The sequence below is a fragment of the Gopherus flavomarginatus genome, chromosome 6 (assembly GCF_025201925.1).
Source record: "Gopherus flavomarginatus isolate rGopFla2 chromosome 6, rGopFla2.mat.asm, whole genome shotgun sequence".
Classification (NCBI taxonomy): domain Eukaryota; kingdom Metazoa; phylum Chordata; order Testudines; family Testudinidae; genus Gopherus; species Gopherus flavomarginatus.
In genome coordinates this window covers 65,134,863-65,152,527 of record NC_066622.1, presented here as the reverse complement: position 1 = coordinate 65,152,527, position 17,665 = coordinate 65,134,863, and the positions used below count along the sequence as shown (strand labels likewise).

General features: G+C 41.6%; 1 protein-coding gene across 6 annotated transcripts in view; it reads left to right on the top strand.

The window, feature by feature from the left end:
* Positions 1-17,665, top strand: part of USP54 (ubiquitin specific peptidase 54) — a 176,818-nt gene that overhangs the window by 92,133 nt on the left and 67,020 nt on the right. For all 6 annotated transcript variants that reach the window (XM_050959964.1, XM_050959968.1, XM_050959966.1 and 3 more), the window contains 4 exons: positions 9,157-9,303; positions 11,139-11,288; positions 13,351-13,519; positions 17,437-17,607. In XM_050959964.1, coding sequence (XP_050815921.1) covers positions 9,157-9,303; positions 11,139-11,288; positions 13,351-13,519; positions 17,437-17,607 — 637 coding nt within the window. The remainder of the gene's footprint in view (positions 1-9,156; positions 9,304-11,138; positions 11,289-13,350; positions 13,520-17,436; positions 17,608-17,665) is intronic.

Here is a 17,665-nt window from a genome sequence, read left to right as displayed (position 1 = left end):
AATCTTTTAAATGTAAAGTAAACCAGAAAAACCACTTTATTTGCATGTGTATAGTAGAGGTATTTGACTCCTAATGGGAGTGCTATTGTGTGACAAAAGACCCGTAATAGTTCCTTAATGGTTCCTTGCTTAATATGCAAGCCAGAAACTGCAAGAGAGAGCAGAGAAAAAAAAAATTCTCTCTGGTTCCTTTTAAAACCAAACTGTTCCTGCTTAAAAGCCCCTCGCAGAGAAAAGAAAAATATAATATTCCTACTGGCTTCTGGATTCTATCTATCCCACAACGCTGCACACCATGTCATAACCTATTCCCAGATTTGGACCTTAGCGTCCAAAATATGGGGGTTAGCATGAAAACCTCCAAGCTTAGTTACCAGCTTGGACCTGGTAAAGCTGCCACCACCCAAAAAATTAGTGTGTTTTGGGGCACTCTGGTCCCCCCAAAAACCTTCCCTGGGGACCCCAAGACCCAAATTCCTTGAGTCTCACAACAAAGGGGAATAAACCATTTCCCTTCCCTTCTCCCTTCCAGGTGTTCCCTCTCTGGGTTCCTGGAGAGATACACAGAAGCAAGCTCCGTGAATCTAAACAGAGTGATTCCACCCTCTCTATTTCCAGTCCTGGAAACACAAGTACTTCCCTCTTCACCCAGAGGGAATGCAAAGTCAGGCTAGTAAATCTAACACACACGGATTTCCCCCTGACTTCTTCCTCCCACCAATTCCCTGGTGAGCTACAGACTCAATTCCCTGGAGTTTCCCACCAAAGAAAAACTCCAACAGGTCTTAAAAGAAAGAAAAAAATACATAAAAATGGTCTCTCTGTATTAAGGTGACAAATACAGGGTCAATTGCTTAAAAGAAATATGAATAAACAGCCTTATCCACAAAGAATACAATTTAACACATTCCAGCAACTACACACATGTAAATACAAAAAAAACCAAACCTATGGTCTTCCTATCTTTGTACTTACAACTTGGAAACAGAAGATTAGAAAGCAGGGGACAGAAATCCTCTCATAGCCGAGAGAGAGTACAGGCAGAAGACAAGAACAAAGGACTCACACACAAACTTCCCTCCACCCAGATTTGAAAAAGTCTTGTTTCCTGATTGGTCCTCTGGTCAGGTGTTTCAGGTTACTCCTTTCCAGGTAAAAGAACATTAACCCTTAGCTATTTGTTTATGACAGAAGGCGACAATACAGATATCAACCTTATCACCGTCCACGCTATCCCCCATATACTCAGCATTTCACAAGATCTCAGGATCAACAACAGCAACACCAATGCCAGAGATCCAGATACCAGCGGCGTCGCGCCAATTCTTCCGGGATGCCCCAACTTCCTCCAACTAATAAGCAGATTTGAACCTTTGGTCAAGGGTCTCGTAAACATCGTCCCAACTTCAGCGTATGCACTGCCTACAACTATCTTTGGACACTGCCTACAGCCATTTTTGCACCAAATGGCAGAATATTACCACCGACAAGTGGGTTCTAGAGGTCACCATAACTGGGTATTCTATCCTCTTCCTCTCCTTACCTCCCACCCCCCCACCCTCCCTGTCCCTCTGCAGGGACACCTCTCATGAGCTACACCTCCAGCAAGAAGTACAACATCTCCCTCACCTGGGGGCTATCAAACTTGTGCCCGAATGCCACAAGGGGAAAGGGTTCTACTCCCATTATTTCTTAACAGAAAAGAAAACTGGAGGATGGCGACTGATCCCCGACCTCAGGAGGCTCAACAAATTTGTCAAAAAGCAAAAGTTCAAGATGGTTACTCACGCCACCATAATTTCAGCCCTGGAGCAGGGCGATTGGTTTTCAGCCCTCGACCTACAAGACGCCTACTTTCACATCACTATCCACCCAGCCCACAGACGTTTTCTTCATTTTACCCTCGGCTCAACGCATTTCCAATACAGAGTTCTATCATTCGGCCTTTCGACTGCCCCTCGAGTTTTCTCCAAGCTCCTAGTGGTAGTCACTGCCTACCTCAGGAAAAAAGGAGTCATAATATTCCCTTACCTCGACGATTGCCTCCTGAAGGCCTCCACGTTCGATGAGGCCCTCCGCTTCACACAACTCACCATCGATTGCTTCCAATCCCTGGGCCTGCAAATAAACAAAAGTAAATCCACATTAAGTCCTACCTAGCACCTGGAGTTTATAGGAGCGAGCCTTGACTCCACAACCGGACTGGCATCTCTCCCACCCGACCGATTCAATACCATAAAACTGCTGGCTACGAGACTTCGCAACAGCCCCCCGATCACCGCCCGAGACTGCCTCCAACTACTAGGACGCATGGCCTTGTGCACCTTCGTGGTCCAGAACGCACGTGGTCTCTACATGAGGTGCTTCCAAGCTTGGCTGCCCACAGTTTGCAAACCAAACGTGCACTCACTAAACAAACACCTGGCCATACCCTACCGAGTCAAAGACACTCTCATATGGTGGACAGTCCCCTACAACCTCTGCTCTGGATCCCCTTCCTCCAGACCTCCCCAACTCTGATAATGGCGACCGATGCATCCCTCATGGGCTGGGGGGCACACATCTCTCACCAAACAGTCCACGGGCTATGGTCTCATTCCGAGACCTCCCTGCACATAAATGTTCTAGAACTTCGAGCTATACGGAATGCCTGCTGCTGCTTCCTTCCACTAATCAAGAATCAGCATGTACGCATAATGACAAACAACATTGCCTGCATGTTCTACGTAAACAGACAAGGAGGGGCTCGTTCCAACTCTCTTTGCTCAGAGGCCATAAAGCTCTGGAATTGGTGCCTTGCGAACCACATCCGCATATCAGCTGCTTATCTCCCAGGGGTGATGAACACCACTGCTGATGAGTTAAGCAGACCTTTCCCTTCGGAGCACGAATGGGGGAGAGATGAGGGAATCATCTACAACATATTTCGCACTTGGGGTCACCCAACCATAGATCTCTTTGCACCCGCGAAAAACACGAAATGCCTCAATTTTTGCTCCAGGGCGGGACTGGGCAAACACTCCCTTGGAACGCATTCATGATCCCATGGCACCGGGAATTAGCTTATGCATTTCCCCCAATACCATTGCTCAACAGGGTCCTCATAAAGATACGAACGGATCTTGCCAGGGTGATCTTGATTGCACCTTCATGGCCGAGACAACCATGGTTCCCTTTCCTCACCAGAATGTCAATTTGACCACCGATCTCCCTGCCTCTCTTCCCGAACCTTTAATCACAGCAACATGGCCGGCTTCTTCACCCCAATCTCTCCATGTTTCATCTCAAAGCCTGGTACCTGCATGGTTCCCCCAACGAGAACTAGACTGTTCCGACCAAGTTCAGAGGGTACTTCTACACAGCAGAACACAATCCACCCATACCACCTATCTCCAAAAGTGGAAATGATTCACAAAATGGTGTTCAATTAAACAACTGTCTCCTACCTTGGCACCTGTTCCCTGCATACTCGACTATCTATTGGACATTGAGCAATCTGGCCTTTCCTTCAGCTCCATCAGAGTCCACTTAGCTGCCATCACAACATTTCATGGCACAGTTGACAACACCTCAGTCTTCGCTCATCCCATCACCAAGCGTTTCCTGAAGGGACTCCAAACCTTATATCCAGACATTAAGCCACCTACCCCTCCATGGGATCTTCACCTAGTATTGTCCTGTTTAACTCATCAACCCTTTGAGCCCTTAGCCACCTGCCACCTTTTGCACCTCTCAATGAAAACAGCCTTTTTGGTGGCGATTACCTCTGCCAGACGGGCAGGTGAGATAGCAGCCCTTATGGCAGATCCACCATATACTCTCTTCTTCAAGGACAAAGTTACTCTACGCCTACACCCAAAATTCCTTCCAAAAGTTCACCTTTCATTTCACATCAATGAACCAATACATCTACCAACTTTCTTTCCGAAACCACATGCAAACTCCTTCCAAGCCACAATACACACACTTGATGTGCGCAGGGCCTTATCCTTCTATTTGAACAGAACCAAACCCTTCAGAAACTCTCCTAGACTCTTTGGCTCCATTGCAGAGCGCTCCAAAGGCATGCCTATCTCTACCCAGAGACTTTAGAACTGGATCTCCTATTGCATACGACTCTGCTATCAGATAAAAAACGTTACACCTCCAGCATTGATCAGAACACATTCCACTAGATCTGTATCTACCTCTGTAGCCTTCCTACGTAAAGTACCATTGACTGACATTTGTAGAGCAGCCACTTGGTCCTCCGAGCACACATTTGTCAAACACTATGCCCTTACTCAGGGCCCTCTCTCTGACACTCAATTAGGCAGGGCAGTATTATCTACTGCATTCCTGCCAGATCCGAAGTCCCTACCTCCTTGAGATACACTGCTTCGAAGTCACCTGGAGTGGAGCACCCACAGGAACATCTCTCGAAGAAGAAGAGGTTACTCACCTTGTGCAGTAACTAACGTTCTTCGAGATGAGTGTCCCTGTGGGTGCTCCACTACCCACCCTCCTCCCCTCTACTTCGGAGTTGGGGTAGCCTCCATTGTAGAGAAGGAACTGAGGGAACCGGCCATGCATGCTCACTAGAGGTATACTCAGAGCGGGGGCCAGGCTCTGAGCATGCGTGGCCGCTATGAGTACTGCTGCAGAAATCTCCGATCAAAGGCGCAGGGGCGCATCGACACCTGGAGTGGAGCACCCACAGGGACACTCATCTCAAAGAACGTCAGTTACTGCAGAAGGTGAGTAACCTCCTCTTTTCTCTTGGGCCATGTCATTAAAGGGCTTTTGGAGTGGAGAAGGCGGAAAAGCATAATTAGGAGTTATGAGAATAACTGGTATTTAACCTTGTAAAAGCAGTTCTTTGCACACGTCCAGCTAGCCTTCATGTACTGTGCTACCATAAGCCATACAAAAATACAGTTGGATTCTTTTAAGTTCAACATATGGCAGTGAATGAAATCTGAGGGTATGTATTTATTTAGTTCTATACATGTACACTGTGTTTTGCAGCACAAATGGAGTGAGATTCCTTACCCATAAGAGCTTACAGTCTAAGGCCATATTCCTACAAAGACTTTTGCATGTGCTTCACTTGAAGCACATACAGGGTCAGGACCTGAATTAGTAGCTAGGAGAAGGATGGGCAAACTACTTAATGCATTTTGGTGACTATAAGCCACTGTTGTAAATTATTGCTGCTGTTAAAAATATAGCTTTGTATAGTCGTGGAATACGAGTCTTGTCAGATCCTCAGTGGAGTTTAGTGGTGAACCTTTGTGAGGAGGAGAAGGAGAAGAAACTGGCATTGATTGTAGCAGGAATTGTAACAACCACACTAACCAAGACTATGTCAGCATTTCCATTCTAACCCTCTGCTTTTCAGTTGTTTATAACTTTCTGAAATGTTCACCTTTCTGACTGAAATTTTCCATGCTTAGTCTCTGCCAAAGGTGAATGTCTGTCTCCTTTTTGGAAAGTTGGAGTAAAAATGCTTCGGCTCTTTGAGAATGAAAGTAGATAAATATATAAAAATTACAATTTAGTAGGAATGTAGCTTTTGTGGAAGACGAGAGCCCTTTGATTGATCTGATGTGAATTCTTTGGTTTGACTAAATTGTTTGCTGATTGCTGCTCCTTCCTCTGTTGTTATCCTCACCTTACTTTTTGGCTTTATTTAACGATCTGCAGAGCCATCCTGAGGTAGCTTAGTTAAAAGTAGCACCTCCTGTAACTCAAGAGAGGAATCACTGTATCAGGACTCAACATTCCTTCCTTTCTATCAGAAAGTTATGAATTTAACTGAGCTCTTTCAGTATAGCTCAGTAGCAAGTCAAACAGATGGGAGAAGAGAGGAAGAGAATTGCAGGTAAGTTAATTCAGTTGCCCTGAGGGAGGCCGCACAAATTCCTGTAGTTAACTTCAGCCACCTGAATGACATTTGGAAAATAGAATATCTGAATATATGTGTCCTTCTCTCTCCCTAAGATGTAAATATCCCAGATTTCAGTGTCTGGAAAAAAGCTTTCCCTCCTACCCCACCTCCGCTATCTTCCTTTTGGCTGACTTATTACTAACCCCCAAAAAGATGACTTGGAAAACTCAAGCTATGCTCTCTTGAGTTGGTTGGACTGAAAGATGCTGTAGTGAAGCTTGCAGAGAGAATCCTGATGAATTAATTTTATAAAGCAAGCCAGCTTTGTAAATTGCTGTTGAGAGGAAGAAGTTCTGTAAGATCTTTCATTCCCTGAATAAAGTGTCAGGGGTGATTAGATCCAGTGATGAAACGGGCCTCTTGGCAGTGAGAAACCTTTTATGAAAAGAGTTTTTTGTCCTGAGAATCTCTGCAAAGCAGCCTAAAGTGACCTGACCTTGAGGGTGATGAGGGTGATACAGTGACTCTGGCAAGGCTAAATAGAAAGCTTTTTAATTTTGTATCACTTGTTGGAATTGCAGTCATCATCTCTTATTTTGGATGGGAAACTTTTTTCCATTATGTTGAAAATGCTCCTGATCACAACCCTTTAGAGCGTGTGTGTGTGTGTGTGTACTTGCACAAAATTTTTTTTACTATTTATTTATTTATTTAGGAAATATTAATAGATTTACAAATCCTTGCCACATAAGTATCAGAAACAAAATGGTAATGATTACAACAACAGTGAGCTTATGTTTGAAGAACACATTATACAGGAAAATAGCCATCAAATCTCTATTTAACAGGGTGTTACCATATTACAGAGCATCGATTGTATTAGATTGAGTGAAATCTCTGATTACATATACTCAACACACCAGGTATCTTTATCAAATGTTAATATTTTTTTAAAAATTGGACAAGTGTGCTGTTTTATTTTGCAGGTGACTATACTTATCTGAGTACTGAATAAAAGGTAACCAAATATATTTGTCATGTCTGTTTTGCTGGGTACATAACTGATGCATTAATTTTTCTGTAACAACCTCCCATATTTTTTGAACCCTTCCTCTATGGTTGGACTATTTTTCCTTTTATATAGAAAAGCTATCAGTAGCTGAGCAGCTACTAGCAGATGAGAGATTAATTCTCTATTTTCTTTTGTATGCCTATTACTTCGAGGAAGCCCAAGAAGGATTACCAAAGAGCCATTTGGTAATAAATATCCAACACTTCGTGATATTTGATTACAGATTGCATCCCAGTACTCCCTAATGACTGGACATGTCCACAATATGTGCCTAAAATCTTCTCTTTCACAGTTTCTCCAATATTTGTCCCTATTTGATCTCTCTCTATTTTTAAACTGTCTGGTGTGAGGAATTATTGAAACAAAATCTTAAATAAATTTTCTCGTTGAGTGATTGCGCATGTCCATTCTACTGCAGGTGTCTGTGCACTCTAGTGCACAATTCGAAAGCTTTTACCCTTAGCAGTACCCATCAGGGCTGGTTCAGCACCCTCTGCTGTCTTGCATACATCATGCAGGCATAAAGGGGTGAGCTGCCCCATACTCCCCAGTTCCTTCCTACCATCTATGATGGCTGTTGGATCTCCCTATCCTTGCTACTTCAAGTCTTTTTCAATAACTGTATATAATACCATGTATAGTTAGTATAGTTAGTTTGTAAACATTAAAAAGTTGGTTTTGTTTTTTTTGTTTTGGTGGATTCTAGCACCCAGTTTGGGTACCAGCCTCAATACCAGAGGTATGCTGTGCTTTCCAGGTTGCAAGCTCTGCCACTCTTGCAGCAAGGCTATGCCAAATAGTGGCCCTCACCCTAGCTGCCTCAAGTGCTTGGGGAAGGCTCACATGAGCAATATTCTGATAACATCTTCTATTTTCCTGCTAGGGTGTTATGGATGGTCACAGAAAGATTTTGAAACCAGAAGGATATCCTTGGCAAAACATTAATTTTGACTGTGGCAGCACTTCTCAACCAAGAAATTGTATACTTCTGTCAGCATCCCAGATCTTTTTTCATATGCTAAAGTAGTGGTTTAACATTTAAACTGTAGAGCTCTTCTGGGTTGTTTGAGTTTTGAATTCCCAGGTATTTGTAGAATTTGTTGCCCATTCATGTCCAAATGCTTTCTGGAGAATCGACTTTTCAGAATCTGGCAAATCTGTAACTAGCTTTTCAGATTTGGCATAATTTACTTTAAATCCAGATGCTTTCCCAAGCCATGCATTTCTATAGAAACTAATTTTAGGGAAATACTGACAATTTTTGTATAAACAAAACTAATATCTGCATATAAAGCTATTTTCTGACGTGTTCCTGCAAGTTTTGTTCGTGTGATAGGTAGGTTCATTGTTCCTGTGCAAAAGGTTTCATGATCTGTGCAAAAAATAAAAATAACCATGGAGATCCCTGCCTAATCCCTCTGTGTAATTCAAATGCAGCAAATTTAACCACATTAACTCTCCCAGCTCCTTTTGGGCTCAGGTTAAGAACAGTTATCCATTTAAGCAACTGAGGGCCAATGTCACTATGGGACAGGACTTGAAATAGAAAGTTCCCCTCTATTCTATAAAAGGCTTTCTTTGCATCAAGTGATAAGAAAATAAATGAATCTCTTTTTTATCTGGCATTATGGATGATTCCAAGTACTTTCTGAGTATTGTCTGATATTTGTCTAATCTTAGTGAATCCAGTTTGATCTGGATTTGTATGAACTGAGAACATGGAGTGCAGTCAGGTAGCTAGTATTTTTGCTAGAATCTTTCATGATTTAACATTGCAAAACGTGTTTTTTTAACCACGGGTGCAGATGAAAAGAAAACAGAGAATGATACCAATAATGTGTGATAAAAAGCGAGCCATTCTTCCAATTCCCAATGGAGTCTTGAGCACCCTCCGATTTTACCCATACTCCCTATTTTACATGCCTCCCTTGGGGCAATTATATCTTCTACCCGTTATCCTTCATCTGAGGAAGAATTGACTGTATTCACATGTGAATACCAGGCAGAATTTGGCATCTGTCATCACATAGAGTTTGCTGTTCTCTTCCCACATCTTCATATGTTGAGCATGTAGAATGTGCCGCACTCCAGCCACCTTCTGTATTGAAGCAAGAGGCAAGACCCTGCAGTGGTAATACAGTAAACTGTGAAGTTGTATATTCCATTCAGTTTTAGTTGTAAAAAAAAGTCTATGCGTATTTTTGTTTTGTTTCAGAGTAACTGTGGTGAAAAGATCCGTATACGTCGTGTGCTCATGAACTCTCCCCAGATTATCACCATTGGCCTGGTGTGGGATTCAGACCACTCGGATCTAGCTGAGGATGTCATTCACAGTCTGGGCACCTGCCTCAAACTTGGAGATGTGAGTCTACTGCACATTTAGCAATCTCTCAAAATCCCCTTTTCCCAAGACATGTCTGTGCTGTTCACTTGTATGCATTCAGGATGCAGGTTCCCCTCTGATTCTGGGATCATGGGAGCATGAACATAACATGCAGCCACCTTTGCCTCTGACCATCCCAATCCTACAACCCAGGGCCCTCTGTGAATGCTCCATTAAGCCTGTGAGAAACTGTTGGCATCGAATCGACAATTTGTCTCCTTACCCTTCCTTACTCCCATAGTTTAGGTAACTCCCCTTTGTGAGTACTCTGCTCTTTGAACAAGATCTGCTACATAGTACTGAGAGGAATAGAAAAAAGGAAGGAAATGGTCCCACTATTCTGATAGGTTGTGTATCCTTTACCTAATCATTTTACTTCCCTGGCACTAGTAGGTAGTTGCAACTGCTGGGATCAGATTTAAAAGAACACTGACAAGCACACTTGTACAAAAATTCTAATTATATATTCTTAGTTCTTAATCAATTGTATATTTTAAAATGTTAATTCTAATAATTTTATATTCTTAATGTCACTGTAGGTGCTTGAAAATTGGAAGTGGCCTCAAAGTGCCAATTTTAGATCTGAATCCAATTTTTTCCCATGTTCAGGGGGATTTTCTGATTTTAATTTGGGCCAATCACTTTTGAAAATAGCTGTCTATTTCCCTACCAATATTTGTGGAGGTTTTTCCATTTGAACAATAGTTATTCCTGTCCGTGTTTGTTTGTAATGGAGCCAAAGTGTGTTATGTTGTTTTTTTTTTTTTTTAAACTTGTTCCTAAGTAACCCCATCCAAGGATTTGGTCACAGCTCTGGAGTTATTTTAGAGATAACACAAGAGACTGGGAGGTATTAGCTGTTGTAGTATCTTAAATTTCTCAGTGACTGAATATGGTTATATTATATTGTAATTAGGCTCTGGAGGTCAGTTCCTCTGAGACTTCAGCACTTTTAAAATAACTTGAATTTGAGGTCTAAACAGTTGGTGTGACTTATAATAGGTATTATCACTAGTGACTCACTTAACACTGAAAAAGAATTAAACTATTTGGCATGAATCTGCACTAAGTTGCAGATGCATCACTTGAAAACAGAATTTGGCCCTTAAAATGTAAAGCAGTAATGCATTGAAAAGTGACTCCAAAAGAGCTTTTTTGTGTGTCAGTGATCTCTAAATTAAATTTGGTCAATTTTAAACGTCAACACATGATTTTTCTGACTGCCTGGCCTCAGATCAACTTGGGATCTAAAAGCCTCCACCACTGATAGACTCTGGAGGCCCACTACTGCCCTCAGTTACACCTTCACAGGGCCACTGACTTAAATTTATCCTTGCTAGAGCCAGAACAGACTTCAGCTCCTTCTTCCATACCACTGCATGGTGTTGGCTGTGCAGTGCAGAGAGAGAGAGGTAAAGAGTAGCTTTTTAAAAGTCTCTCAGTAGAGCCACAAGATAAAACGGAAAACATACAGAGAGTAGGCTTCTTGTTGAGAAAGAAAATGCCATTTTTATTAATTTTCAGAGCAGAAATACACTTTAAAATCTAACGGGATTGCATCATTGATATAAATGCCTTCCTCACAAGGCAATTGTGGGCTGAGTGTCAGGCAACCTGGATTCTGTTCCCACCTCTGCCAATGACTTGTTGTATGACCGTGGACCGATCGCTTAACCCTTCTGTGCCTTAATTTCTCCGTCTGAAAAAATAGCATATAACACTTAACACAATTCTGTAAAGCATTTTTAACTCGTCAAATGAAACAGTATTTTATTATATAATTTTTCTTCTCTCCTTTTCAACACCCCTTGAAGCTCTTTTTCAGAGTAACTGATGACAGAGCAAAACAGTCAGAGCTGTATTTGGTGGGAATGATCTGTTACTACGGAAAACATTACTCCACCTTCTTCTTCCAAACGAAGATCCGCAAGTGGATGTACTTTGATGATGCCCATGTCAAAGAGGTAAGGAAATTGAGATTATTTTTGTAAATGCTAAGAACTGTTTGGGTATTGGTGAGGGTGTAGATCCATACTACTTTCCAAAGATTTCCAGAAACTTTGTGTGTGTTCTCACACCTGAAGTCCTGCTTAACTCCACTGCTCCTAAAGGTTTCTCTGAACGAACTAATGCTTTCTATAAGTCCGATGGAGGAGATGCTTCTCCAGAAGACCTGATTCTGCAACAGAGGATAATCAACTTAAAATGGGAAAATCGTAAAGAAATAAAAATAAGGCCTAAGAGAGGAGAGAGGGTGAAGAGTCTGAGGGACCCGGAAGGGGAAAGGCAAGAAGAGAAAAATGAAAGTGTTCAGGATCCTATTTCTTCTCCATTCAAAGATGCCTTCTAGTTATGTGATGGGCAGGTCCCCCATCTACATTATTTCCGATCTTCGTAGTGTCACCTCAGACTGTTATTTAATTCCCATTGACCTTTCTTTGATTTCTTGGTGCTTGCACTGCTGATGGCAAAAGTTGAAACAGCTGTGGACTTCTGTACAGCAGAGACCTGCATGGCAACCAGTACCAGATAAACTGGCAACTGTTCAGTGGTACCAGAAAGTCCAGAGGCCTTCTCTTTGGTTCTATTTAATGGCCTGCCAGTCTTGCCTTTATGCTGTTGGCTGGAATCCTACAATTCACCTGTGCAGTTGGATGTATTTCTCACACTCCTCCCCCCACCCGACAAATAGTGTTGCTATTGAGTCCTTCTCCTCAGGTTCACAGTAGAAATATCTGGATGCCATGCCCCTGTAGTAGCTGTTTCCTGAGGTGCATTCTTCCCTCTCTTACCAGTGCCTTTTTTTCCCCTGTGCCTAGGATGAAATGGTTGGCACCAAAGCCATCAGCACTGGGATCTTGGCACATGATTACTACATCTCATTAGTTCATTGGGCTTCATCTCATGCCCCTCCCCTTCTGTTTTCCCTTGTCACAAAGGCACAAAAGTAACAAAGGAAAGCTTTGTTCCGTAATCTCACCAAGCACAGTCTCTAAGAGAGAGCTATAAGCCTTCCACTTGTTCTTGGTCACGTTTCTCTGCAGTAAAATCCTGCTAAGGATAATACAGTGCTGTAACAGAATACCTATGTAAGGAGCAGACCTCTTGGAGTAGATGTTATGTGCATCTCTGCAAACCTGTACTAAAACACAGGGAACTGTTTTCAAATGAATACTGGCTGCAAGAATTAAAGTCCAGCTCACCAAAACAGAAAATACAGTCATGCTGACCTTTGAGAAGAAGAAATGATTATACAGCAAGGTGTTTAACCCCTTGCATGCTGGATAAATCTTCACCAAATGTTAGCTGTGATCTCAATTAATCCCAGTGCTGGAAATCTGTGGTTTGCATGTTTGATTTTTTTTTTACTTAATGCATTTTGTAAATTATGATAGATTAATTCATAATCATTGGTACCAAAGCTATAACATTAAAAATGTGCCCTAATTTTGGTCAGTGAAGTGTTGGGAAATTTCATGTGGTAAAAACTTTTTTCTTAGCATGAGTAAACTCTGAATAGGAAAGAATAGTAGTTTAAGCCTATATTCTAGCAGATATTAATTTCATTTAACTATAGAACAGTAAATATTTCGATTATCAAAACAAGGTGTAAACTGTTTCCGGTCTCTGCTGACACTGGGCTCCCGTCCAGCTGGTATCACAAATTGTCCCTCTTCTGCAGTATGGTGGCTGTCATAAAAAGGCATGGAAATGTCAATTTTAATTAACACATTTACTTTCAGTAACATTTCAGAGTTTATAACAAGCATGAAGTGCTTCAGCATGTGATTGTAGAGTGGGGCTCTGGGAAGAATTAGTGCAGCTTTATTGTGATCACTTATCACTTGTCCCTTGGCACCTTGGGCATAAATACTCTTGGCTGGTAGGGGTGGGAAGGTATTCAGGGAGTGTTACTTGATTGTACAGTGCAGCATATGAAGAGGTTAAGAACCAGTCTCTTGGTTTGCCCGAGAGAAGTTAAAAGAAAAGCTGAGCAGTGTTCTTGTTGTTGTTTTTTTAATTCAGATTGGTCCAAAGTGGAAAGATGTTGTGACCAAGTGCATCAAGGGTCATTATCAGCCTTTGCTGCTGCTTTATGCAGATCCAAGAGGAACTCCAGTGTCAATGCAAGACTTGCCCTCTCAGGTGGATTTACAGCAGTATAGCAGGACTTGCTATGATAGCGAGGACTCAGGTAAACAGACTGAACTGTACACTTTATGCCCATCTCCATTGCAGCTGAACTGTTAGAAAAATGTTGCTTCATTTTGGGTGCTATTTTGCTAACCATGTCTCTGTCACTGATTAAAGCTGACCTAGAGTCCTGAGAAGGATCCTTAGTATTTAACTCTTAAACCTTCCCTTCCAAACTACAGCTCCATAAATTAAAAGTACATCCTGCCTGAAAGACTTGCTTGCAGGACTTCTCTTTAAGACCAGACATCTGGGGAAGGTTTCCATTAAGTAATGTGAAGAGCCATCCTCTTTTACTCCATCCATGGCAGAATTCACTGTCTTTGGAGCATTCCCAGATTGTGACAGCCAGAATTTCAGGAGACAAAATATTATTGCTAAACCAGAGGATGAGCATGTAATTTTACTTTTTAAATATATAAAGACAGTCTTCTATCCAAATGATTACAAAAAACTCACCTAATCATAAAACATTCAAGGTTTCTATCATTTTAAATGTCTGAAAATTTGTCTTTTCTAAGTATATCTAGGAGAAAATGCTGACACAAGAATATGGAAGGATCTTTGTGTAGAGGGGAACGGTATAAGATTTATCTAGTGATTGAATTCATAAAATTATCCTGAGTTTTTAACAGGAAAGAAATATGACACAACATATAGAATGCATAAAGAGAGTGACTGCCAACATGAATCTCTTGGGGTTTAAATGAGGCATCCAATCCAATGCTGTCTCTTAAATATCCTTTATTATCCAGGAATATAGTACTGATATAATACACTAATGGATTAGGAAGAGAAAACACGGCACTGTCGGTGGTGTTCCATTGGATTGGAAGGAGATAGTCAAGTAAGATGCCTTCAGAAATAGTTCTGAGTCTGCTCATTGTTTGAAATAATGATCATGAAGAGAAGGCTAATTTGTTAATTACCTGGATAAATTAGGACACTAAACAGACTGAAGTGAGATGAGGCTTCCTGTAAAGAAGAGGAAGTATAGGCATTTTGAGAGGCACATTTTAAAAGCAATCAAAAAAAGAGATTGTGGTGATGGATATAAACTGTACATGAGCTTACACGGTGGTAGTATTGCAAGAAAGGCTGATTCTATTCTTGAGTATTCACAGAGAATTTTACCTGCTTTTGGGAGGGCTTCATAGGTTGCCAAGAACAGCAGTCTGAGCGCAGGACCAGAAAAATAGGACCTTCCTTCCAGGAATTCTACCCTTTCACACGATTTGGGCTTGTCTACACAACAATTAGACCATGGCAAGCTGGGTGTGAATCTATCCTGCGCTAGCCTGCTGCAGTGTAACTGTCCATCCTGCTGATGCGCATTAACAGTTTGTTAATGCACTTTGAGAGAGAGACTAGATCAAAGCACTCTAATGAATTGTTAATACATGTCAGCAGGTGCATATGGACAGTTAGACCACGGCCTGCTAGTGTAGGGTATATTCACAGCCCAGCTTGCGGTGTCTAATTATTTGTGTAGATAAACCCTTAGTTTTAAAAGCAGTTATGGCAGTCATGGTCACCACCTGTGACTCTCGTCCTTGTGCTTTTTGGTTGGTGAAGATGTAGGGAGCATCTGGGACCTCTACTAACAGATTGTCATTACATCATATAATGAGGGGAATCTGTCATGCACCCTAAAATGAGTAACATTTCAATCAATACTAATGAAACCATCACTCAACAATAGATTTTGTACACAACCACTTAGGGCATGTCTTCACTAGCAACATTAAAGCACTGCTGCAGCAGCGCTTTAATGTGTCTGTGTAGAGCTCTTCCAGCACTGTAAAAAAACCACCTCCACAAGGGGAATAGCATCCAGTGCTGGTGCACTGTCTACACTGGCACTTTACAGCGCTGAAACTTGCAGCAGTCAGAGGGTGTTTTTTCACACTCCTGAGTGAAAAAACTGCAGCATTGTAAAGTTTTAGTGTAGACAAGCCCTTAATGTCTTGTCTCTGAGTTCTAAGCAAGCTAATTGAGAACCTTGCAAAAAAGAGTCTCCAGTACCACCTGTTAGGTGCTAGTATCTCTGGCAAGTTTCGGGCCAGGATATGCTACAAAGACTGTTCTTGTAGTTCTGGTTGGCCTCCAAGGGAAGTACATCCATATTCATTCTGTTGGATCTCTCTTCAGCATCTGATCCTATTGTATCCTGACTTGCTTCCAAGAAGCTTTAGAGCTGAATAGAAACATCCTAAAATGGTTCAGGTGTTTTCTTTCAAACTAAATGCAGATGGTCATTACGAGCAACCTATTCTTCCATTTCCAAAATCCTCACTGCTGAGTCCCACAAGGCTTGGTCCTCTCCTTCACACTATTCAATATCTATATGAAGCTGTTGAGAGGGCTGGTGAGACAATACGGGTTGATGTGCCAGCAGAATGTAGATGACATCTAGCTCTGCAACTCCTTTATGTCAAACATTAATATATCTCCCAGCTTTATCAATGCCTAGCTGAAATAAGTACAAAGAGTACTGTCTAAAGCTGAACCCAGACAAACTGATACGGTGCTGGTAGAGAGAGAGGACTGCTTCAAAGAACTTGTCTTCTCTACAACATTAGTTAAAAACAAATTTTTCTTCCCTCTGTTTAAATCAATCTGCCCATCTGTGACTGACCATAATATTGCACCCTATCCTGTCAGAAGAAGATCTTCATGCTAATCATTGTATCTCATCATATCTAGGACTAAAGCCATGCTCTATGGAGAAAGCTTCAGCTGGTACAAAATGTTACAAATCTCTTTGTGCATAGTTATAAAGCTCACTGTGAATGCCTCCCTGTGAAGCTTTGCTCTCTGTTGAATAGCGAGTCCATGCCCTGATACTCAAAGCATTCCACGGGATTGGTCTCTAGCTACCCAAGATCATCTTTCCTTTCATGACCATGATCTCCCACCTCATTGCAGAGGAATAATGACACTTTTAACCAGTAGGGGGAGGCTTGAGAGTCCAGAAGACAACTTTCACAGAAATTTGACGTAGACTATTGGATTTGCTCCCAGAAGAAATCAAAGTGGCCATGGAACTAAATGCTTACATAACTAGAGAGCTCATGTGTTCAGTTTTGTGTTTCTTTAATTTCATCACATACACAGGTATGTGTGGGTGGGTATGTTGTACATACACAACACCCTGTAAACTATTCAAAGTTATTTTTCCTGCTGGCTACGGAAAAAAGGACAGAAAGAGAAATCTGTATATATATTTTAAAGGGCTTAGGGACACGAGAAATGCCATACTCGATCAAACTTGTGGTCCATCTAGTGCAGGAACCTGTCTCCAACAGCAGCCAGCACCCAATGCTTAAGAGGAAAGGTGCAAGATACTTTGCATTAGGCAGATGTGTCCTATTCCCTAATAGTTAGATTAGTTTAAACCCTAAAGCATGAAATTAAATAGCTCTTTGAAAGTTCTTAGCACTATTATAATTCTGGATATTCTTGTTATCCATATAAATCTCCAATTCTCTTTTTAGAATCTTACTTAGTTTTTTGACTCAGTGCAATCCTGTGGCAATCAGTTCCACAGTTTAATTATGCTAATAGGCTTGTTAGTTAATAAAGAACAAAATCATCTTGAAATTAACTAATTTGTTGACAGTTCACGTGGAGATTGGTAAAGTGTTCATCATAGTCATATTTATGGAAAGTATATTTTTGACCTCTCCCCTAGATGAAAAAGGGTCAGACTAGATGACATGAGTCTCCACCCAGTCAATTCCACCATCTTTGAATCTGTGAATATTGTGTAGGTGATTCTCTATATTCCTTTGCTCCTAAACCTGTTTCTTTGCTTCTGTTTAGTTTCCTCCATTCTGTGTCTGTTTTCTGTCATAATGTCTCCTGATTTGTATATCCCAAATAGAGGCTGACATTTGCCATTACTTCCTTCATTAGGGAGGGAGCCTTCCATCTCGAGTGACACCAGGACAGACTCCTCTACAGACAGCTGTCCCTATAAACACTCACACCATGAGTCTGTGGTCAGTCACTTCTCTTCTGACTCGCAGGGGACAGTCATCTACAATGTGGAGAATGACACAGCTTCGCAAAGCAGCAGGGACACAGGTAGCAGACACCTTTGTGCTCATGTAGCCATTGTGAAACTGGAGATTACAGTAGACCT